At 32.4% G+C, this 26167-nt stretch overlaps 1 protein-coding gene across 1 annotated transcript; it reads left to right on the top strand.

Annotated features, from left to right (window-relative positions):
* The first annotated feature begins 1264 nt into the window (after positions 1-1264).
* LOC131844768 (carbonic anhydrase 1-like) lies at positions 1265-24349 on the top strand. Its single transcript, XM_059193728.1, has 9 exons — positions 1265-1352; positions 5012-5121; positions 7418-7668; positions 8189-8331; positions 12765-12800; positions 13636-13803; positions 19129-19376; positions 23719-23928; positions 24223-24349. The coding sequence occupies exons 1-9, from the start codon at positions 1265-1267 to the stop codon at positions 24331-24333; spliced, it is 1365 nt and encodes a 454-aa protein (XP_059049711.1). The 3' UTR covers positions 24334-24349.
* The last annotated feature ends 1818 nt before the right edge of the window (positions 24350-26167 follow it).

Below are 26167 nucleotides of genomic sequence, written 5' to 3'. Positions count from 1 at the left end.
TTAACTTTGTATACAATTAGAAAAAGATCTTTTTTGCGTATATAAAAAATACAAATTGTTCAAAGATATACGATAAGGTCTTTTTTATCGTATATCGTTAAAATCTTCCAGACAGTCCCCCGCCGGACAAGCAACGAGGGGATATGGATTTTTACTAAAAAACACACGGTGTATTCTCATTATCGGCATCCTGCAATATATATAATAATAATACGATAGAATACAAACACGACCGGTTTACTTTTTATCGTGAGTCCGAAAGCATTGGCGAGCTCTGTTGATGATGTGAGGCAGGTCTCATCTTATTGTTAGGGCGACCTATTTCGCACTAATTAGCTGTGGAAAGTGATACCTAAATAGCATTCCTAGAAAAAAAGATGTATATTTTTCTTTTATAATATAATCAGCCGAGTAAATATCAAACAGCGCATCAAACATCCAGCCCCAAACTAAGCAGAAAATAAGCAGAAACATCCTTGTAAACCTCTGTTATTGTTACGTAAGCTACTTTTAGATTTCCTTACATTTATTCGTAGACCTTTCCTATTCTCTTTAGGTACATTGAATACTTATTTTATAAATGTTACTTTACTAGCAAAACAAAAGTTACATAAAACTACATTTTGTATATTTAGAGGTATCGTGCATTTGCATATTCCGTTGTTCTATTTGTTTTGTATCATAATATCCTCATGAAACATTAAACTTAAAACTAAAAAAGTATACTGTACCTATCTACCATTTTTCACATGTTCTTGTTGTCTTGCTCCCTTCTTCTAGTTATTTGTAATAGTTGTAAGCGCTTTTGATGAGGGTAAAGTCCATTGGGTATGTTAGTTTCAGAGTCAGACATGGGCCAGTATAACTTCTACAATCAACAAAATGGGCCATCATTAAATAAAATTATAACGCTAATTACCTATTTGTCAAATGCCCTGACAGTTATTACTCGAAATTGAATATTCACTTCACTATTAAATTTAATATTGATCAGAAAGAAATTCACTTCACGAAGAGCTACAACAACTTGTATGTTGCTTACATACCGCACCGCACCGTATGTTTATTTGCCACAAAAGGTTTATTTTTATGTATATGCATACAAATATGTTTTTATAATGGACGACAATAATTGCATGGCCTTCCAAAAAATACATACTATTTAATACACTTGCTAGCCCTAACAGTACACCCTGGCAGAATACCGCTGGAGAATATAAGGTCGAACATGAATACAGCTCGATTAAATCATTACGTAGCCACGATGGTTTCAAGGGAGGAGGAGTTGCGCGTAGAGGTAAACCAGTGGAGTAATATTAGCAAACCATCATTAATAACTCTAGTGTCTATCAGTCAGTTTGTTACCTTCTTACGGCTAAACTGGTGAAGGAATATTAATCATTTTTCAATTAAAATAAAAGCGTTCTGAAAATAAATTAAAGAGAAAAAACTATCACTGTCTCTTCCACGATCTTCTAGTACATTTTTTGGACATAATTTGTTTATATTTCAAGTTTCTATTGTATAAAATCCCATTTTAGTATCTTTTGTACAATACTAGGCAAAAACAGACCGTTGCACTAGGCAAACAGTCTGTCTTCATTTCATACTATGTAAAGATAGTTACTGTTTTTTATTTCTATAAATACTGGCATATACAAAAAAGAATTCAATATGAAAAAGAAAACATAATGTCATTTGGATTTTCCTAAGCGTTCCAGCTATACGAGTATGTCATACTATGTGACATAAGAACAGCAGTAAAATAAGTCCAATATTTTGGCTTGTTATCTTAAATTCTGTTATGTTATTAATTCTAGTAATCATAGTTCACGATATAGCATACGTACATTAACGTCTACAACATCTACGTTTAATATTTCTTATAACAGAATGTAAAAAGTGTTATAACATATAGAGAGTACAAAAATATATAGTTTTTTTATGTTATTGTAATTTAAGGAAGTTTAAAATTAAAGTTTTAGTATATATTTTGATTGGATGGTGTTGTTAATATCAAGAAGTGCTTTTATACATGTATTATGGTACCTACTATTAGTTAAATATGAAGCAGCATTATTAAAAGGTACGTAACATATGTAAGTAAAATATCTATCACTTCAGCTAATCATTTTTCTTGTAATGATGAATAATGATGATAAATATTTCTTCCGCCTGAGCGAATGGTTTGCGTTGGCGCGGTACCTGTTGAGGATAATATAATAAACATCATATCAGGTCAGTTAGCTCATCGTGACAAATTAACCAAAAATTTGGCAGGATGGTTTTCAGGGAGAACCAAATGGAGGTCAACCTGATACCTTGCTAGCAATGGGGTCATCAGTCCACATTACGGATATCCCCTCTCCTCAATAAGTGCTATGTAGAAGCCTCCTTACTGGTGCTACTATATAAGATGATAAGAGGAAAGTACACTTTTATCGTCAATAAATTTACGATCCAATTATAATATGTGGTGAAGTTTCCCAAAAGTCGCCAAACTAACTTTGACTCTGCTGACTTTCAATCGAATTTAGACATACTGAGATTGATCAGTTATTTCAGGTTATTGACATTATCACATAAGTCATTGAAAACTCGTAGTTCCCAACTTTGAGAATAATCTGTATGTGAATATTATTATAGTGATTACAGATAACACAGACTAAAACACTAATTAATATATATAATATATGTAATATAATATATTACTAAAAATCAGTGATGTTGAAACACTGCTCCGAAATATCAGGAACTCAATATAAATAAAACCTAAGATTCCGTAATTTTCACTAATTATACATATAAATAGTAACCACGACAAATTTAAAACACTAGAATACTATTTTTTATATTATTGAAATCTATAACGATAATAATACTTTCTGAGATGTATTTACTGTCTGGAAATGTCTCGTTAAAAGAAATTTTTCAGAGACTACTAAATAAAGTTGAAGGTTTAATACACTGCAAAATTTTTATCATAATATTTTAGACATAATAATTTTTGACTAACAGCAGTTTTCTTGCAAATGTCCCTGGAGTTTTTCAATACAAAGTTTGAAATAACAGCTGGGGAAATTTCATACTCGCCTGCAGACTTTTGTAGCTCCAAAAATCAAATAAAAGTCGTTTGACAAAAAACTTCGACTTTTTTATTACGTAGTGTTAGTGCCGCGGAGAAACCGAGAAATAATTTAATGCGACTTTTCTCAGTAACATTATTGAGCATTTCTTTTACAAATATTCATGTTTTGATCCAGATTATATTGAATATCAATTTAGTCTCGTGGATTATATAGCGAATAGAAGAGATAGATGATTTTGAATTTTCGATAAACAAGAAACGAAGACTCGTAAACATTCTAGGCTTATTGTTTTATAAATATAAAATATAGTAATGGTTGAAATTATATGCAACTTATCATACAAACAGGATATTTACCGTAATAAATTGACCTTGTGGTTTAGCACACCGCCTTACTTCCGATGGTCGGGGGTTAGATTCCTGTCATAGTACAAACATTTGTATTCATGAGTGTGATTGTTAATATTCGTCTGGGTGTTTTCTATATATATTATATATGAATTTAGTAAAAAATTAATCTATATATTTACGTAAATTGTCTAATATCGTGATTAGATTGCGCTGAGTAAGTTGTCCTTAGATATTATTCTTATTACTGTATTACTTACATAACGTTATCAATATATGTTATTTCTACGTTACCATAAAGTTAAAATAAGGTTTAAAATTTAAATGCATGAGTGAACTGTAATACGATTATTACCTTTTATGTCCACAATCAACAAAATAAATAGTACTGTGGAGACCACATTAAAATATCCCATGATAACAACATGGGACCGTTTTGATGTGGTATCCTTTGATTTTCATTTGCTACAACTTTTAGCCAAGCGTAACTAATGCATTTCTGTTGGATAATTAACTGTATGGGTGTTATTTTATTTCAATGATTGTGTTCTATTTAGAAGAGGTCCTTATGCATATATTATTTTTAAACTCCTATACATTCTATATTAATGTTTTGCATCGTATCTAAAACATAACTAAAAACTAAACCCGAACATGGAAAATATTTGAATCAAATGTACAGTTATTTGAAATTAACTTGGAAATCGGTTAAAGATACAGTTTTTTAAACTTCCCATATAATTCTAAACATTATAACTTCATGTATAATGATTTAAGGCTAAAATAAGATTCTTATTTATGAGTTTATTGACTCTCAACTTCCTTGTCAGTGTGTACTTAGTAGGTGGTGGTAATATGTTCTACCTTTGCACAGGAATAAATAATAAACTCCTAATATTAACGAAATATACTCACGAAGATTCCTCGAAAATATAATTCTTGAAATTCTAGTTGAGTTCAACACATAAATAAGTCTTTTAATAATAGAATATTTTCTTGTTATTTCGGTGATAATAAATTTACACCAAAAGTAGTTTATTCAAAACACGGCCAAAGAATAGAAATAATAAATCATTGAATTTATCATTTTATAATAGAAATAAATAAACTGATAGATACTTAGTTCTCTAAATGTATATATATTTACTTGGAAAGATTTTTTAAGAACACCATTTTAAATTCAAACGTTTTGTTGAAAATACAGAAATAGAAATAAAATATGCAATAATCGAAGATACCTTTATTTATTATTTTTAAGGAATGTGATAATGTATTAAAAAATAAATTTTCATAACTGTAGTAGATGGCATATTTTAAAAGAATTGAAAAAAAATATACTACTGTTATTATTCTAAGAATTCTTTAACCTATGATTTATATTCTATGACAATATCATCCCAATGCTTCCAATCCTTTTTACATGAAACGTCAACAAACAGACTATTTAACAGTTTTCGCCTTATGTAATGATAAAGATACTGAGAGTTATTTTAAATTATTTTAGGAAGGAAGTAATGTGAGTCCTGGTTATATTTATGAACGAGACTAAAATCACAATTGCTCTATATTTTACAGCTGAAACTCGAGACCAAACAACCCCCAGAGCAAATACTTTGTATGATGACGCGGACGACCTACAAAAACAACTGGACAGTGAAGACAGAGATAGGCTGCAATATGGACTGGTTAGTTTATTATATTTATATAACTATAATATGTAATATTATGTTATCTGTGCTATAAGTAACTAGATGTGTGAAAGAAAAAATATTTTCTACATACTAATAGTACAATAAATTCGTTTTTCTCGTTTGTACGTTTCTCCACTTCTTATAAACCACGCATTATATTTTGGTATGATTTTTGATATTATTCAGAAAACTTTTCCCGGAAGGTACACACATAAATGCTTATATTACATGATATACTCATGCGATGACCTGGCAAATATTGTTTTAATAAATAAAGATATATCCTACGACCTATCTCAGATCTACCGTGTATATTTGGTAGATCTGATAATAGGTCGTAGGATATTTGTATAGTAGAACAAAGTCAAGGATGTCGTATAATATACGCATTTGTGTATGCACCTCCCGGGAGCATTTATTACGGTCGATTCCGTGTGAAGGTCAACACGACATAGTATACTGCTAGCAATGGGATCATTAGTCCACAATACTAACAATCGTCTTCCCCCAAGTCAGAGGCAATGTCGACTGTCATCCAGATGAACATCCTCATTGCTAGATATGACATTTCTCTGGGAACATTTGAATCCAACTTAACAGGACTGAGCTCAGTTTCTGAATAATCTGATTTATTGTCTGTTAATATAATATGATAATGACATATCAATATATTTTTGTTTGCACAGCCAAAAACAAATAAACCTCCATAATATAATAATGATACTTAACGTTACTTTATTGTACTGCAATGTTTGTGGAAAACAGTATTGCCTGTTCCAAATTTTAACAATATGACCCAAAAAAAATAATTTACGCTAATAATAGTATTATTAGAGGATAGACTGCATAAGTCGGTAGTCCTCTGTCTCACCGATTTCTGCTTAACCGGTTTTATAATTGAAGTGTGAGTATATCAATGAAATTACAGGGAATAGAGGCATAACATCTTAGTCCTCCGAAGTAATATAAGTAATGGCGTCACATCGTAACATGATGATCGAGGGACTTATCATGTACATGGCGACGTTTGCCATAACAGATAGTTTTCTATGTCAGTTACATAAAAATCAGAATTTAATAAATTCACAAACGTATATAGTAAAATTAAGATTAAGCTTATTTTACCTAAATGCCGTCTGCACAAAATGAGTAATTCATTCTATGGTAATTGCATAAGATTTTATAATAAACTGCCAGAATCTGCATTAAATCTGACAGAGAAGCAATTCAAATCTTATATAAAACAATTTTTATGTAAGAAAGCCTATTACAGGATAGACGAATTCATAGATGACAATATATCAAGTAAATAATTAGTTTATTAGCATACAACGTTATAATTTAATTTTCTCATTGCTTTCTTGATTTAATTGATTGATTTTAGAAATATGAAAGCGTAGCGGTTTTTGTATTGATTGCCGCATACATTCTTAAGTAAAATATGAATACTATAACTATCAGATGGCAATTGTAAGTAGCTTTGACGTGGTCTAGTGTTTTGAGTAGTCATGCTCACTAAAATGTCCAGACTTGTGGCGGCGTGGTGGGCCGGGTCATTGGGCTCCCTAAAATATCGTCGAGCGCAGTGATGGCTGGCTCATCCGTCATACTCGTGAACGGGTGCTGCTTGTAGGGACTGGTCTGCTCTAATCACTATGACTGATTTCCTCTTATTAATTGTTTAACCAGTTATATATTCAATATTTTTTCTATTTGAGTATTTAATTGAATTGGTGCTAATTGGTAGTTTGTATTCACACACTTAAACTTAAAAAAGTAAAGTAATAATAAAATTATTTAAAAGAGCAACACGCATGTTTCTTGCTCGTTCTTCTTGTGATGAGACAGCTTTCCGAACGAGCGGTAGATTAAAAAAAATGTAATGACTATTCAAAAGTGCTTCAATGTAAGTTTATTTGAATAAATGATTTTCTATTCTATTCTATTAAATTAATAAGGAGCATAAATTGGAGAATGTAGGTTAAAAGCATGTGATTTTCCGCAAAGTCGGGAATTCGGGCAACACTGTTCTGCGACTGGAGTCTGTACTATAATTTTACTATCCGATCGTCCAACGGACTGTGAATATGAACCCACATAATCGTTTTTTGTACTACGAGTACGTGCTATTATTGACCAACAAGCTGGCGACCCCAGTAATATATATTGGTAACCGTCGCTTATATTAATAAATTGTATTGGATTATTCGGGTTTGTTTTCGGAATATTTGTTAACATTTGCTTGTTTATTTTTATTATAATAAGTTTGCAACGAATTTATACGTCCTAGATGAGATACTTTTTTACGGAGCGCATAATTCTCGGGCGTGTATTGCCCTCCCTGAAGCAGAGCAGTCTGCCAATGAGGACCCTGGCCTGGGTGATCCGTCGCTCAATCCTTCTTTTCCAGGCTGGTTTCGCATTATCCCTTTGGATATTACGTCCAGCCCGGGGCATTTTTGCGCTAGTATATCGGCATACTGCCAATGCAGCGGCAAAGAGGATTGAACTCGTCTCTCCCAGGTCACCGCTGCCCTCAAGGTATTGAGGCAGCAGTCCATTTGCGGCCTCAATGGCATCCCGCGTCGCCACATTTGGATGTAGCCGGGGAAGCTTCGGTCTATACTTAATTTCGCTTCCATAACTATCTCTTCGTATTCGAAGAGATAGTTATGGAACATAACTCTTCAAGGGGAGTTCTTCGGATCTCTAGAATCGCCCCTTCTAGTATGCTCCTCATATGCTCTATATCCTGGGAAGTTGTTCCGTCCGCATCCGCTTCTGAAGGCCTTTCGGCAACCATCTCTACGTTAGGTAGCACGTCTGAGATGGGTTGCTCCACGGTCGTGGGGTCTGCTTCTGGAACAACTTCACTTCGCAATCGTTCGAGTTCGGTCGCGCTAAACATACCAGAGCGCTGTATGTACCGAACTCTATCGGCTAGGTTCTGTTCCGAGACGATTAGCTCCGGTAAAAGACGCAGAAACTCGCGGTGCATCACTGCCCTGTATCCTGTTCTGCCTGTTTCCGTCCCTGTAGCCCTGTAGAACGCTCGCATGAGGTCTTCATTCATGGCTCTCGACCATCTCATGCGACGTGTACCACCAGTGGCGGGCGCCGATTGCTGGGCCTGTGACGGCCCTGCCGGTGCCAAGCCAGCTGATGTCGATGGCAAGGGGTCGGACCGGCCAGGTGGTGTGGCCGGTCGGCTGGCTTGCATTCTGTCACGCCTACCGCCAGTTGTAGACGTGCCCCGGCGGCCCCCGGGCAGCGACCCTATTCCGTTTTCTTTATTTATACTCGCCATCTTTATAATTGCCATGGCCCCTTTGGCCGCGTAGGTTTTATATATACGCGTGACCGCCTTTCACGTGAGCTAGATGATCAGCTCGGACGCGGGGTTGGACTTTGAAAGGCTTATTATTATTATTATTATTATTATTATTATATAACTATAAATAAAAGAGTACTAATACAGGTACAATAACTGATAGAAAATTATAACGGCTTATTTTATCATGTCCCATTCAAACGAGAATCGAAAGTACGAACGCCTTAGGAAATTCAAACACCAGTGCTGTCCTCAGACTAAAGACGCTTCTATTAGGCCATTCAACCGCTCATTTCAAATGCCCTCTGCACTCGTTCTCATTTCTATCTGGTGAACCTGTAAAATCCAGCTGCGGCCAGATTATATAAACTCCAGCTAATTCGAGAAATAAGTGCATGCAATATACCACATACATGTATAAAAATAATTAGATTGTTCGTTTGGTACGAAAATGGCTTGGTGTTGAGAAATGATCTCTCGTTTACATAGGACTTCAATGTCAGCTTTCTGACATTTCATAAAATGTTATAATTTCGTTATTCTCTTTTGAAACGACATTAGAAATTTAGATAAATTGTACCTATTTAGTAAATGGTAACGCAATCTCTGAACGCGGAGGATGTATTAGCAAATACATTAAATTGGGTATATGTCGACAAACTTTGGGGAGCGGAATATTAAATTTATTCTTACAGATCCAGTGTTCACAAAAGTTTGACGATTTTGTATGAAACTCCTTGTTTATCTGCTCTATAAAAGCGTTCAGGTTCATGTTATTATAAAGCTCTTTTTGTGAATTAATATTTAGAAAGAAAGACTTACCTACATATATTACAAATGCGAAAGTGTGTCTATTTGTTGGGTGCTAAACGGATATTAACAAATCCGCAGGAAATTCATCCCCACATGTTAGGACAATTCGGAGGAGATTCCTTACACGTACACTTAGATTGGGACGCTACATGCCGATATTTTCTCTCGAGACTACAGCATGGGGTTTATCAGGATTAAGAGTCGGCTACATGGGCGTGACACCCCTGGTGTTTCAAGCATCTATAGGCTACTGTAACCATTTACCATCCATCCATCCTTGTTTGCCATCATCGTAGTAAAATAACGTAAAAGAGGACGGATATATGCGATGTTTTATCTGAAAAGAACAGACAAAGTCGCGAGTAACAGCTAATATTATATGTGAAAATATGTCTCTCTGTGAAACCCAAAATCACGTAGAACCTTTCGGCCTTGTATGTACGTCTTATATTAAGTATTACTACCGACCTGGATTGCAAAGAATTTCATATTAAATAAAAGACATCTAGCTACACGTAGCCATGTGTCTAGTACACCTGTATGCAAAATTTCATACAATTCTTTGCTGAGCGTATAACTTAACATATGACGTTATTTTTCAGGTATATACTTAGTCACACGCTCGACAGAGTATTAGACTACCTCATATCCGCAACTTAGTCTGCTTCTTGTGAAGTAATAAACTGACAGACAAAGTCAAGTCAAGACAGAGAAAGTTTTAAATTATCATTTTTATATGGATTAGTCCTCGACATATTAGCATCCAGGCGTAGAAATAGTACACTCTCAAATTAAAGAGTTGATGGCCTGCTTGATTCAAGCAGTAACCGTCAGCTAACTAACATGTACAGTTTTTCGAACATTACCCTGTCGTTATCATGCGACATCCGTAATACTGATCATGCGTTACCATCCCAGTGCACTTGTATATCTTACCTGGTCTGGTCTGGTCCTAATCTGATCCTCCAATGGAAATATAGCTTACAAGGCAAGTTGCTTGGCAAGTGATATATGATAGTGAGACTGAGGTACCAACGCACCTGACTTTTTACTGTTTATTTCTACCTTTTCCTAATATACCCCTGATTCATATGTATGTAAGCATATTTTTTATATATGATAATGTAATGTCCCCCCGCCTGTGATAACGATATACGCTAGCGGCGCACCAGTAGGAGATGATAAGATGAGCATGAGGTCAGGTTCGTTTACCCTATCAAAGCAAACTCACCATCAATTTATGACGATAGTTTCCTTTATCTTAACATAATAATATGGTACATGCTAGCAATGGGATTATTAGTCCACATTACTAACTGTTCCCTTTGCTCTGGTAAATAAATATTATCATAGTAAGAGTAAACACTAAGTAGTGCCCGACTAAACTTTATATTTCGGCCACTTTCCGCACGAAATTACAGTTTAGCTTTAGTTTCAGTTTAGTAGTAAATTGGCCGAAACTAGTTCGATGTTCGATAGCTAATCAAGACTGATTACAGAATTTGTCAGTTTTCTGATTGAAATACATTCCTTTACATATTTATTTTATATTCCTTTTATAACTTTAATAGTATTACGTTACAATAAGCGGGTCTAATGTTATTAACGTTTACTTCCTTTGGTAGTGCAGAGGTGTCGGTACACTTAAATTTGTCAGTCAGTATGTTAATGTTATCAATTAACCATAACCAGACTTTATAGATTAGTATTGTTTTTTGTATATAGATTTCTACTTACCATCAGATAGATGGTAACTCACGTATTTTTTATATGACGTGCTCATCTGAGTGTTACGGTGATTGCTACTAGACAACTAATATGAATACTTTTTTTTGTAAATACATACATAACACCCAAACCAATATAAACAATCCTACTCATGAATACAAATGTTTGCACTATGCGAGGTATTGAACCCACGGCCATCGGAAGTAGAGCAGGGTGCTAAACCGTCAGGCATTTACTCATATAATAATAATATTAGCAAGATAGAGGTGAACGACATTTTACTACTTTAGAACTTGACTTTCTATGTCTGTCTGTAAGAGGTTACAGTTTATTTACATTACAATAAAGACCCAATTTTATTAAATTCCATATATTTATATATGTTACTTCTACATAATATTACTGAAATAGCACTCGCCGTCTATTATAATCACGAAATCTCCGGAACCATAAAACCAACACAATTGAATTTCTGAGTTCTCTTGTGTGATGTTTATACAGCCACTAAGAAAAGGTCTAAAGGAACGGAAAATAACGGATTCTGCGCCAGCGAAGCGTAACTCCCTGTTAGAATAATGTAAATTTGATGGCATTATTATGACACTGCAAATGATTATATTACACAACCAGAAACGCTTCGATATTGATAAAATTACGAAACAACTCTGGAGTAGGTATTATAACAGTGTCCCACGTTTATAATACGTACTCCACTGATGCTGGGCACATTATATATGTAGCTTACAATATCTTCATATTATACGCACTGCTGTTTCTAAACCATTGATGATTGATAATAATAATAATAGTAATCTTTACTGGACAATTTACGCAGTGCCATCTAGTCCCAAGCTAAGCAGAGCTTATGTTAAGGGTACTAGACAACTGATATAAATACATAGATATATTTTTTGTAAATACAAACACAATATATATAGAAAACTCCCAAACAAACATGGTACCCATGAATACAAGTATTTGTACTGTGCGAGGAATCGAACCCGCGACCATCGATAGTAAAGCAGTGTGGTTAACTACTTCATCTTCTTCGTTGTAAGATGTCCATAGTGCCGTTCATATGTATATAGGGGATAGTTGCTAATTGCCATCAGGTGGACATCTAGCATATTTTCAATTTAATCACATAAAAATTCACGAAATCGACCAATTTACTGACTTAACAGGTAGACTTTACAAAAATTCAACTTTTCGCAAAGTTTAATTTAATCTGTTAAGCAAAGATATGTTTCAGTTGAAAGGTCAGATAAGGTAGGGAAAAAAGGGACAGGAGGAATGAGTAGTATCACATGATATCATGATGACCGTAGATCTGCTTATCAGATGTACGATCAGCTGGTTTGCTATTCCTATTCCATAAAACATCTGCACTTGTCAAACATCTATCTCTAAAGAGTTACGGCTTACTGTATTTACCATATTCTTCTTCCATGAGAACGTAACTTTTGCATTTTTAACATTGTCTAAGATTTCCTTTTCTTAAATAAACCTCTCATCTCAAGCATACTATAATAAATCTGATGCAGTTGCCTGCTCTCCTTGACATTTCTTTTCAATGAATACGAATTTATGATCTATCTGCAAATGAATAAAGTTGAAATTCCATTCTGTTCCTTAGAGATTCATTTTATTAAATTATTATACGTATCCGCTATTGTTTGTCCACTAGTAAAGAAATCCTAAGAACGCCATTTGTCCACAATCCATTTGTCAAAGTTTTATTTTAACGCAAGTAATTATATTTCAGTTCCAGCTGCACCTCACAAGGAGTGGGATTATAAGGGTAAGGTCTCTATTTCAAGTTGAAATTAATTGATAAAGTTTCGAGCTACCTAGATTTTCTAAACAAACAATCTCGATTATATCTTCACCAGAGGCCAGTGATAAACGATCTGTAAACCCGCATTAATTATGTTTTTATTAAATTTCACTTACTTTTTAATAAAATAACGGACAAACCTAACCAAGGTTTTTACCGCAGATGACTTTTTACAAAGTTCCCTGACTTTGTAAAAGGAGTCTCATCTATTTAGACGTCAACCAGTTAGCTTTGTAGGTAGAGTAGCCAGTGAAATTAAATGTTAAGAGGTATAATGACATCTTAGATCTCCGAAAGGGCAAAGTATGAGTGTTATCATAAGTGGCACATCGTAAAATAGTATGCGTATATACATAATACGAATATTTATCGCAACATCAATGACTCAGTCGTACTTTTCTTCCATATACGTAAATAAATAAATGTTTATATTCATGAGTATGCCTCTTCCTATTACGTTGTGCATTTTATATGTATATTATGTATGTATTTCAAGTAAAAATATTTAAGTGACAAGCCTCTAACGACTATAAGCACGGCTTACTTTAGGACTCCACCATCACATCACCATCTGCTGTATAATATGTTTATATATTAGATTATATAAAATCTTAACCCATAAAGTTTAGTGATCTAAGTAGAGGTTCGAATTCTTGGACTAAAGTCGTATAGGTCATGCAGGAATTACTGCTCCTATTTTCGTCTCTTGAAGCTGTAAAGGACAGCTTTGGATAACGGTATTAGAATAGTTTGTAAAAATCTTTAATATTATTTTTAATTGTTTCTTCCATTTTTCCAGGTCAAGACAAATGGTCAGCTTCATACCCTGGATGCGGAGGGCGTTCTCAATCACCAGTAGATCTGCCAGTGGATACTCTGGTGAGAACAAAGGGAGCCAGGCCGCTACTGTTCTGCAACTATGATGTCATGCCGACCTCGCTTACATTAGAAAACTATGGGCAAAGTGGTAATACAACTGTGTACTTCTCTAAAAAATAAAGACAAATCGGTCTATAATTGTTAAACATTTTTTTTCTTTTGCACACAAAATTGACGTGGGAAACATGGCGAACTTAATGCGGTTTCAGAAGAGCTTCCTCCCGCATACACTTAGATTGTGGAATGAACTTCCTGTCGAGATTTTCCCACGAGACTACAACGTGGGGTTTTTCAAGAAGGGTATATTAAGGTTTCTTAAGGGTCGACAACGCGCACCTGATACCCTGGTCTTTCAGGCGTTCATAAGCTATGGTAACCATTTACCATCAGATTGGCCGTATGCTTGATTGCCACCATCGTAGTATAAAAAAAATGCCATATGAGATTCTCTACTAGTCAACTGTCGCGCTGATCAAAGATAATAAGGCGGTGTAATTTAATAATAGATATTAACATATAAAAACAAATAAATGAATTACAATAACATATATATATACAATATATAATATATAATAAACTTACATTAAAAATATATATATTGATCGAACATATACAACCTCGTTTTTTTTAAATCCGTAAAAAAATTATGAATTTAACTGGGATTTTGGTTGAGAATAATTATGAATATTTCTACGAATAACTAGCAACTTAAACCTTTAACGATTAAAGAGACGTACATATACGTACATATATGCCCCTAAGCTAAATACACTAAAATCGAAACGATTACAACGTTTGTTTATGTCTTTGTTATCTATTTTATATATATATATATTATAATATATAGTATTTAGTATATTGTCATTTTAAATGGATAGTATAAAAGGACATAACGTGGTGGAATTTTGAAAAAGTTTTTCTAGCTGTCATATTGGATTATAAACTTATGTTTAAATATTTGTATCAATTGTTTAGACAGTATATATGCGCATCTGAATTAGGCACTAGCAAAATTGGCTGCTTCTTTACACACTTTGCTACGAAAGTACTAGTACTATGCTTATATATAATATAGTACTAATAATTTACCATGACAAATCTTGTCCCAAAGAACTACATTTGGTCAATCTGACATGGTAAATTGCTTGTAATGAGGCCATTTGTCCCCATTACGAACAATCCCCTATCCCCTTCCCCATAGTGTTATTATTACAGCCATTGTGTTTATGTGCACACTAAATTAACAATGTTAATTAATTGTTCATCGTAAACCTCCGAAAAGGACTGGGGACGAAGACACTAAAAACCTTATTTCCATACTTACTCTAGCTATAAATTGTATGCGTAAAATGATACTTTCCAAAGATTATCTTTTACAGTTTCAATAATTGTGATATACATATATGAGGCATGAAAGTGAATCGAGTACGGCTTCTAATTATATTATTTCTTTTTGACACAAATGCAATCGCATTACTGGTCACTACGTTCTATCTTAGTTTATACAAATTGTAAAATTTCATAAAATATCTGAGTGGATACCGAACTCTTGCTTATTTTGTTCTTGTCGATCATCAGGTAGGTCATGCTTGTTTACCATTCCAAGTATTATATATAAAATGGTAGGAAAAAAATTAAAAAAATACATACGTAGCTATCGCAGTCATTACTTCCATGTCCACTGTAAGTATTACAGTAAAAGTTCTAGGTATTCACAAATTCAAAAGCTGTAATTTAAAAACATGGCTGTATTTTATTATATATATAGAATTTATGTTTCAACACACAATTATTCTTCCTGAACTAGTATCAACATTTTTTATATAAGTGGCTGTGTCCTTCCCTTCATTTTGTTCATTCGTATTCAAATGTTTTCTTTTAATTTTACCAACCAACAGAATCCTTATTATATTCTTTACATAAATAACGCGTGGGATATTGTAAGCAGAAAATATTATAATGAAGTAGTGGAACGAGGTCACTGTTACAGGATAAACAACAATTTAAAACTTAATCAAGTTACTTGCTAAATTGTGAACGCCTCATTAAAATGTCAATAACTGTGTTCGTAAAACGTACGACGCTCAATAAATAGTAATTCACTGTCCCTTGTACTACAAGTGTTAAATACGATTTTAAATACTTTTGTACTTTCTTTTTAAGTATTTCTTATTAGTTCCTATAATATCTATCATCTATAGGCACCTATTCATAAACCCGAAAAAAATGTAGCATATGTTTTTAATTCGAAGTGTTATCTTAATTATATACATATTTGTATACGAATTTTATAAGGACTGTCATGTACATCAGGAAGAAGCAGATGATATTTTTTGATAACTGTCAAGAAATATCATCGTCTCTATCATCTCATCCCATTTATTTGAGGTTAAGGATATCAAGAAATAATCAAATAAACAGAGGAATTTACTTCCATATTAGTATATATTATTATTAGGAATATTTTTAAGGATTCTATTAGGATACATGTTGTTTTATAATCAGTACGAAGTATATACTATACTATATAACTATACAAACAACTACTTAAAGGAGTTACTTCCACTAATAATTATTTGATATTACAATCACCTATCGAGTTTGATGATTTATATCATATTATATGTATGTATTTACAACATGTTCATTACCTAATTCAAAATCCAATACTTTCTATAGAGGAAGAAAAAATGGCTATATTCAATTGAACAGACTCTAGCCACCTACTCTTTAAAATACAAATATAATAAATATATAATACTAGCTGTTTTTCATATCCGGTTACTTTTGAGATAAAAGTTAGCCTAATAAGGACTTGATCATCCTCAAGTCCTTATTAGGCTAACTTTTATCTCAAAAGTAACATATTAAATTTAATTAAAATCCGTTCTTCCGTTAATCCTTGAAAAGTAACACTTACGAACTTATAAAGTTCGTATGGAATTTCAGTACGTCTACATAATATCAACGCATTTTTTCGCAATCTGGTAACAGCAAAAAGGAACGAATAATCTCTGCTATTATCAAATATTATACCATCCTTTTTGTAACTGTAATAAACTTGGGACATCGCGGACGTGACGTTAGCAGCTTTTTTTATAGTTACAAAACCTCTGACCCAAGTTCTTACCAAGTAGGTCGAAGCGATAAATAAGACAAGGAAAATTAATACGAACACCGCCCTAGCATTTGCGTTTGTTTTTTTTTATGTTCGAGTAGATTGAGCCGCCAAATTGCATGGGGAAATACACAATATCGTTCTATGCTATTTTATTGCGCTAACTTTCTTTGTTAAGAAAGTTTTTGTTAATAAATTATGCATTGTTTATTCTCTGTAAAATATCTTTATTGAAGAAATAAACCTTCTACAGTGAAATAAACTTAGTTTTTTAAATATTTTCTCTATGCATTTAATTAAAATTCTAATTATTCATCTTATCTCAGCAGTTTTAAACGACACAATGTCATAAAAATCATTGTTTTGTAGACTACCAACCTCTTTACGTTTGAGAAGTTTGTTTGAAATGCAATTGTATGTCCTTTACGAATGACGTAAGAATATGACGTGATACAATTTTATGATAATAAAAAATATATAATAACAAAACAAGCTCCTTAGTGCAAAATGAGATCATATTTTTATACCTGTAAAATGTCTTTTGATCTGAGGATACAAGCCCATTTTGGGCGGCTTAATCTACATTGCGAATAAGGTGTAGTGTCATAAAAGTATATAATATATTTGTTTGAATAAAAAATACACTTTTATTCTATTTTACACCTACATACATATATATATATATGTATATACCAATACCATTACTTTCTTTTTTTTCTGACATCTCTTTTAAGGAACAGAATTGAAAACGGTATAGAATACAATGCAAAATTAACTTATCGTCCCATTTTGAATAAGAATACAGTATTACAAGTATATAATGTAACATATTTAAGTCGACTTGTATTGGATTGCGTCAATAATGTTAATGTTCATGAGAATACAAATATATAGTATATTAGGTAAGAGCTATCATGAAATAAAATAATTAAGGTACTATATGGATTTCCGAATTTATTAATGGATTTTATGCTTTCGACGTAGCATAAGGTTATAAATTATTTACGTTAAATTAATTGTTAAGAACTGTTGTGATGACAGGAGCGGTGGTGAGAGTAGACAGAGTCGGGTTGGAAGTTGTGTATTAACTTGTTACATTTTGATGATCTTTTTTCTTCTTTTTTAGATTTTGACGATATAGTCTTAGTAATTAGTCTATCTTGGACTAATTACTAAGACTATATAGTCTAAGGTTATTAACTACTGCATGACTTACGTGTTGTTAGATAAAGTTACTTATCAAACGTACACTAGCACAATCTACTAAACTGCGTGCTGATATATCACACTATAGCAATTCGTCTTGTACAAGGAGACATTGGAAACAACCAATTTTCTATACCAAAATTAATCGAATCTAGTTTTGTTTGTTAATTTATATTTCTGACAGACTTTCCCATAGTAGGAAACATTGTCAGCAAACCAAATTCTTCAAAAGACTGGTAGATTTGCCCCTGCCACGGTGAATTCAAATATATCAAGTAAAATGTTCAAGAGTTGTTTGTTGGTAACCCTATGTGATAACAGCCGTGATATCCTGGTTTATGGGTGTGTGTGTGTGTTGTGTTCTATGTATGTGTGTGGCTATATCCCAAATTATTATTATTATTCCACAGGTAGTAGTATTTATTTTATAATCAGTTTTCTATAATAGCTAACGAGCCAGATAAAAAAAGTATCTATGACATTATTTCGAGTTGTTTACTTAGTGCTAAATGTTTATTGTTATCAGTCTAGCTTGTTATCCGGAATTATTTGGATAAGTTGTCACATACCTGGAATCTTATCGTTTTCGTTTCTACTGGTAATCTAACCACGTCGTGTTTTCTATATGTATAAATATCTAATTAGGAACAGTATTATATTACAAAACAGCCAATCTAATATACCTAGTGAAAACAATGGCAATAACACGTCGTACACACACCACTTATCCCTCGCGCATTTCATTATGGACGACTAAAATGTCAGCAAAATTATAGGGTACAGGATGTCCTGTAATTTATACTCTATATTTTCATACTAAAAACTGCTTTCATATTAAGCTGACTTTTGACGAAGATGACTTTTTACAAAGTCTATCTCGAAACAAGCAGCACGCGAAGAATAAGGCGGTTATTTTTAAAAACTCGAGCTTGATGGTAAACGTTGAAGACCCGAAAGTGGACCTTCAATGAAATTTTGGTCTCGATCGGTCAAGCCGTTTTGAAGGAGTAACATTACAAAGAGTGCTAATCTGAGATCAGATGGTTCCGCGCTTCATTCAAAAATAATAAAAAAAACTTTGTATTTCAGTAAAACTTTATGGAGAATGGAAGAATAAATTAAGGCCTTTAGTATATGGTGGAGCAGCACATAGTCGTCGGTACCTCTTCCACTCTCTCACGCTGCACTGGCCTTCGGAACATGCAGTAGGCGGTCTGCAGTATCCTCTCGAAATCCAAGTCTTGCATATATCCGCTGAATTTAGTACTATTGACGAGGCTCTGGAAGCTTCTCCGAGGGATCATCAAGCTATACTTGGAATTGCTAGTTTGTATAAGGTATGATATTTAATTTAATATTTATCTATCTAATGAAAAAAACAGTAATTATCTAGGAAGAGGTAGTCTGATGTCCGATTGTAAACTGTCGACGTACTTATAACAAAATAATTTGAGTGGCAAAGTTATAAGCGTTTTTAAATAGATCCAATTTTCCTGCTTTTAAATAAAGGTATATTAAAAACGAGAAACTTCTTTATATTTTTCTCAGTACAAATATCAGTACGTGTTAATAGTATGTGTTTCATGCAAGATTGTCGTACAAATTTTGTTGAAACTTATTTGGTACAATGCGTCAAACCGTAAGATAGATATAGTCTATCAATGTGAACAATCTCAGTTAGATTTACATAAAAAATACAATGCAGATATTTGATATCAGTTAAGATAAAACTTGACATTTTATAAGTAGGTACATACATATACATATGTATTTTATTATTATTATTATTCGGTATTAGATTTTATAATACAAACTTCGATATTTTAATTTATTTCTATATTTAAAAAATATATTTCTGCAGTTTACATTAAATATTGACATGATTATGTAAGAACAATTTTATTGGTTTATTTATTGGTATAATAAAATATTTATTTATCATATATGCAAGTATTCTAAAAATATTTGTACTTACTCAGATCGCCTAATTTATAGCATCGATAAGCATATGAAAAATGTGGCTTAATAATATATAAATAAGTAATAAACACCTAATATACCAATTTTACAATTGCCTATATATTTGATAATACTAGCTGATTGCAATTACTTATTGTTTAACATTGCTTATATTTTTGATTAATTAATACACGATAATGTCTAATATTTTGACATCCCTAGATATATATAAGCAATATAATTGCATTAAATGATATTGTATCGTCGCACATCGAAATATCTAGATTTTATCAGCGCATTTACGAACTGAATGTTCTAGACTTATATGTAATCGACATTAATCTTATTATCTCTACCTACAGTATAAAGTGTGTTACTGAAGAATATATAAAACTATTATCAATACTTCTGCAACATTGGAATTTGCCATTCCAATTTGCTTCCAGGCCCACCTGGTGGTAAGGGGCAGCCGACGGCCATATAGATTCTTATGTGACGTCCGCGATACCATTCATGCGTTGCCATGAGAAGAAAATCTGGAAGAATAAAATATCAAGCTATTCAACCGAAACATGAACCAAAATGTAAGCTGTTTGGCAGCTAATATTGAAGTACTAATGTAAACTACTTTTCACAGTCTATCTCGATAGTATTTAAGTAGCACTGAAAGTTTCCGTTATCACGAGATGAATGGCTTATTATGCCGACTTAGAAAGGTCAGGAGTTTAAATCTGGCCGATACCAAAATAGTACCCAGTTTGTTAAACGCAGGTTACTTTTTTGGTTCTTACTTACTTTTATTATTATTGGATAGTAATATAAATACGGAACCGGTTTACTTGTGGCCCAGACACCCCTGGCGGATTTTCTAACAATGTTTTCTCATTATCTCTGACAGAAGAAAATATTTGTATTTATCAGCACAATCTTGACAATTGAAATGAATTTTTCAGTTGAAATTATGTTGTCATCTAAATGGATTTTCTCCATCAATGTCAGATAACCTTAATATGATTTATCACAAATGTTTCTATTAATATTTGTTTAAACTTTTGATGCACATTACATATACAGACATATTACGCATGTATATATAGTATATATAACATGAGGATATTATTATCATGTATGCATATACATGATAATAATATCCTCATATTATGGATAATTCACAATGTGCCATCTAGTCCCAAATTAAGCAGAATTTGTAAACAACATAATATTGCTAAACAACTAATTCATTCATTAATATAATTTAAGAGCTACGCTCTTGTCAGTGGAGCTCTTGCCACTTTCCGCGATATTCCATCATGCTCTTTAAATGTTGATCCGACTTGACTCTCATTTTGTCTTTAATTTGCTTGATGTAGCTGTACCTTGGTCTTCCCTCCCTCTCTTTCCTTGTATTTTTCCCTCAATAATAATTTTCTTAAAATCATCGTTCCGTATCAAGCAATTAATACGCACAATTAATTACCTATTTATTGTGTTTATATTTTATAAACACATATATAATAAATATAGAAATTACACTGACCAATAGCATCAATCATTCTCATAAATACAAATGTTTGTACTTTGTATAGTGCATGTGCGAGATCTGAACCCGTGAAAGTATGACGATGTGCTAAACTGCTAGATTACATACTAGTTAGATTATAGATACCGTTGATCAATCCCCTGTGCTGTTACAAGGAGGATCGAAATTACAACGGACTATATTAGTACATATGTACATCACATGTAAAAGGATTTGTATCAATCAGGCTTTTAAAAGATGCATGTATATATACATATACTAAAAAATAGTAACAAATCTAATCAGTGGTTATAGTAGTATATATTTTTATATATATTGACATGCAAAGTTCATTGCTAAAAATAATACCTTAAAACATGTTTTTGTAACTTGATTTCTCGAGAGACAGAATTCAGTATTGGAAATCTTTGTTAAATATATTCATAAAAATATTTGTAGACCTTCTGTTGACATGAACTTGAAGATATTTAGTAATTTATTGTATTATTTTAGTATTAGGTTGTTAGATCTATTGACAGGTGTTCATATACGTGTGTAGACCTGCAACATTCGGGGATTTATTGTGCTGTGTTCGATGTTATTGTAACAAAAAATAAATTTAACTCAAATGAAGATAAAAGGTCAATATCTTTTTAATTTTTTTTGGTACAGTTACCCATCTAATAATCTAGAATATATAATCTACATATAAATGGTGCCAAATTTCACTCATATCAAATAAAATCTAATCAAAATATCTTTATATATGTAATTCTACATTCTCGTACTACAGATACTTATGATAAGTCATATCTGTGATCTTTTGGAAATACTGTTTTGGTTTAATACTAACGAGAATTTTACTCTAATCGGACAATCGATGGAGTGAGTGCAGAGGGATCTCTAAAACTGCGAAGTACTTATGGGGTGGCTACATTCCTGACTGACGGACATGATTTCAGTCTGAAGCAGTACGAAACTTGGCTCAGGCCGTTATAATTTCGATCGATCGAAAAATCGATCGATCGCCCATTTAAATGGGCCAGACCTTATGATATTTAGCAACCATAGCCAATATCTACAAGACGACATCAGTAGTCTAGTGGTTTAGCACACCGGTTTACTTCCGATGATTACTGGTTTGATTCCTCGCACGGTGTAAACGTTTGTAGTCTAGAGTATGATTGTTTGTAATAGTTTGAATGTTTACTATATAGCTATTATCTATGGACGCATTTACAAAAAAAATATTTGAGTATATCTACCAGTTGTCTCGTAGCCATAATATAACCTTTGGACTAAATGGCGCTGTGAAAATTGTCCTGAAATATTATTAACGTTATACATATTTTGCTCGAGCAGAGGTTTATTCATTGAAGCGCACAATGAATAGCTGCATATCACTTGCAATACATTTGTAATTAATATACCGATCTGTAGATATGGTTCATTAACTCGTTCGTGAGTTCTGATTGCGTTGCCTTTTGTTATTGCTTATTGGTTCGCATATTAATTTCCCGCATGTACTTAATCACGATCAATTTGTCATTGGTTTCGAATATGTTTGATAAATATAATAAACCTATTTTATAATAATATAAATATTACTTATACTACATAACTCAGTTACTAAAAAAGTAAAAAGAGACGCAGAATTAGTAGCTAAAAGTAACCAGCTGATAAAACATACTTAAATCATATCACAAAGGATAACTAAAAGTTACTAATCAAATCTTGATCGTTGAAATTATCTATATATATAAATAAAATTGGAGTGTCTGTTTGTAATATTGTAATAACCGTTTTTTAACAAGCAAATCAATATAAATACGGTACCTACACCAAAATAACATTTTTTACAATTTTTGCATATCTGTCTGTCTATCTGTTTATGCCGGCTGATCTCTGAAATGACTGGACCAATTTTGACGGGACTTTTTTTGGCAGGTACCTGATGTAATAAGGAGAACTTAGGCTACTTTTATTTTAGAAAAATAAAGTTAAATTCTTCGCGGACGATGTCGCGGGAGCAGCTAGACTGTAAGAATATAATAAGAAAAGAATCATTGGCTGTATCAATAAAAATAATATTGGTTGAAAATACCGATGAAGATTATGTTAATAAGTCGCGTAAAAAGTTTTATTGAATCTGCTAAATTCCAACAAAAAAGAAATGACTTTAATTTACTTGTTCTTTATAGTTTGATAATCACACGCAAAAAGGATTAAGTGAATTACTCAAAACAGCATCAGCGATGTACGACGTTAAGGCATCAGTTCCTCTGAACCCATTGAGCTACTTCAGTCCACCGTTAAAAGAATATGCATGCTACCAAGGCTCTATAACAACACCACCCTGCACGGAATCAGTTTTGTGGTTAATACGCGGCCGAACATTGAGTGTAACTAGGGTAAGTAGAATCTATTTTATAACATTTTAAATTACAAACTGACTTTTAAGTGTAATTGATTTGGTAGTTCTGCCGAGCCATAGCGGTGGTCATGCTAACACACCCACGACTTTCCGCGACTTCTGCAATGGCGCTCTTCTTCAAAAAAGTGTAACTGAAATGGCCAACTGACAGCTCGACTCAAACGAGTTTCAGAATATTCTGATTCTTTAAGAAATATTAATAAAACTACTTATCTGCAAAAATGTCTAAAATGTCCAACTCCATTTATTATCTATTGCTTTTTTTTTTCAGGAACACGTGGAGTTGTTTCAAAGTTTACTGGGCGATTATGAAGAAACTGGCAAAATGGTCAGTCGCCGTGTACAACCACTTAATGATAGAAAGACTTTTTACTTTAGTTAGCGCTATAATTTAGATACTTGATACTAATGAAAAGTAATTATTAATTATATTGATTTTAATTAATAATTGTTGTTATTATTACTATTGTTGTTACTATTGTTATCTTAGTACACCGCATTACTTCCTGTAGTTGCGGATTCAATTCCACGCAAGGCATCAACGATTGTATTCATGATCAATATACTTGAGACAGTAATAGATATAATATAAAAATGTTTATTTATTTGAATGTTACCAAATTATGTTCTAGTATCATTATATTGTTATTGTTACCTATGTTTCAATTTGCATAATTTCATTTCGGATTATTTATCCCAGACATATTAATCATAGTGAGTGAACAAAATAAAAACATTTCAATAGATATAAACTGAATTCAAATCTTATAATTGATTATAAAATATTGAAATGATCTCTCTATAATGAAATTGGAAATTAATACTTAATAAAATATTTTACTTTACATAAAATTATTTTTCGACATTCTTTAAATGTCAAATTTTTATGATTTCACTCAGAAAGTAAGAAATGAAAAACTGTAATTACATAGTCTCTTTTTAGTGTAACATCAAAAATGTAAATATAAAGCACAGCTTTTTATAGATTTAATCTATAAATAGTTTCTTCTTTAAATAGGGACATAGCTAATGAAACCTTTCATGTTATTAAACAGGTCCTAATAGTCGCAAGTGCCACAAGAATTTTCATTTAAAATTATACTTTACACGAATCGACAAAGAACTTAAATTGGATAAGACATGAATCGACAGCTGTTGGAAAGTAATAGTAATAGTAATATGTCGATAACAAATAAATAATTAAACAGTTGCATCGAAGGAAAATGGCGACCTGTTTCTTGCCTTTTAAACAGCAGTTCCACCGTAACGTGGTTTTATAAATAACTGCATGCACGTGTATTTGCAGACATCATCTATTATGAAAAGTTAATTAGAAAATATAAATAAGCTATTTATATAACGCCATCTATTATTTAATTAATAAACTAATTAATTATGTAGATGGTGTATTTAAAGTTACCAAGAAAAATACTAATTTACCTATATGGATAGTTTTTAAGATTTCTTTAGTCTAATTGTTAATATTATGTATATATATATATATATATATATATATATATTAATATCATATTTAACAATATATTTTACAAATATTTCACTAAAATTCCAACAGTTTTTACGTCAACAGAGATACAGATATACATTTGTATGTTTATCAGTATTTTTGTTTAGATTTTTATTATAATATTATATTTATAAAACAGTTCGCAAAATTTTTTAGATATATATAACACATTTGATGGATTTTTATTATTTAAATACTGGTTAACTATTAAGTATTTAATGTTTATTATTAAAAAAATTAATGTGTAAAATTGCATAGATACGGGCAGGTGTTGACTGTTTTATTTGAAAGTGAATCATGAATCATGCATCAAATATCAAAATTACTTATAATAAATATCTAATCTGAAACTTTTATCCATTTCTACCGTTACCTGGTAACATAATTGCTAAAGTGTGAAAAATTGATGTTCACAGTTTTGGCAAATTGAAAATGATTCTCAAAACTTAAACACATTGTTTTATTATCAGTGCGTTAACTGCCATCCCACCTACACTAGTGGTATACACTGAACAGTGAAAGATCATATGTTGATTATGAAGCGAGTTCAAAACAATAGCCCATAATGTCGAATTTAATAGAAGTTCTTGAGATGGTTTCTAGGAGGACTGCGGAAGAATTATCCTGGTATGGTTCGGTACATTGTTAGCAATGGTTCCAAATTGTATAAATCCTTTTCTCACAGGTATGA

Source organism: Achroia grisella, unplaced genomic scaffold, assembly GCF_030625045.1.
Source record: "Achroia grisella isolate CSIRO2021 unplaced genomic scaffold, CSIRO_AGI_Agris_v1 utg413, whole genome shotgun sequence".
Taxonomy (NCBI): domain Eukaryota; kingdom Metazoa; phylum Arthropoda; class Insecta; order Lepidoptera; family Pyralidae; genus Achroia; species Achroia grisella.
This window is presented reverse-complemented; position numbering and strand designations above follow the sequence as displayed.

What these genes read in the sequence shown, in the direction of transcription:
- LOC131844768 (XM_059193728.1), top strand. Translation starts at nt 1,265, where the DNA reads ATGGTTTCAAGGGAGGAGGAGTTGCGCGTAGAGGTAAACCAGTGGAGT. An exon ending in AATAACTCTAGTGTCTATCA is followed by an intron (nt 1,353 to 5,011) that starts GTCAGTTTGTTA and finishes TATATTTTACAG; the next exon opens with CTGAAACTCGAGACCAAACA. An exon ending in CAAGGAGTGGGATTATAAGG is followed by an intron (nt 12,801 to 13,635) that starts GTAAGGTCTCTA and finishes CCATTTTTCCAG; the next exon opens with GTCAAGACAAATGGTCAGCT.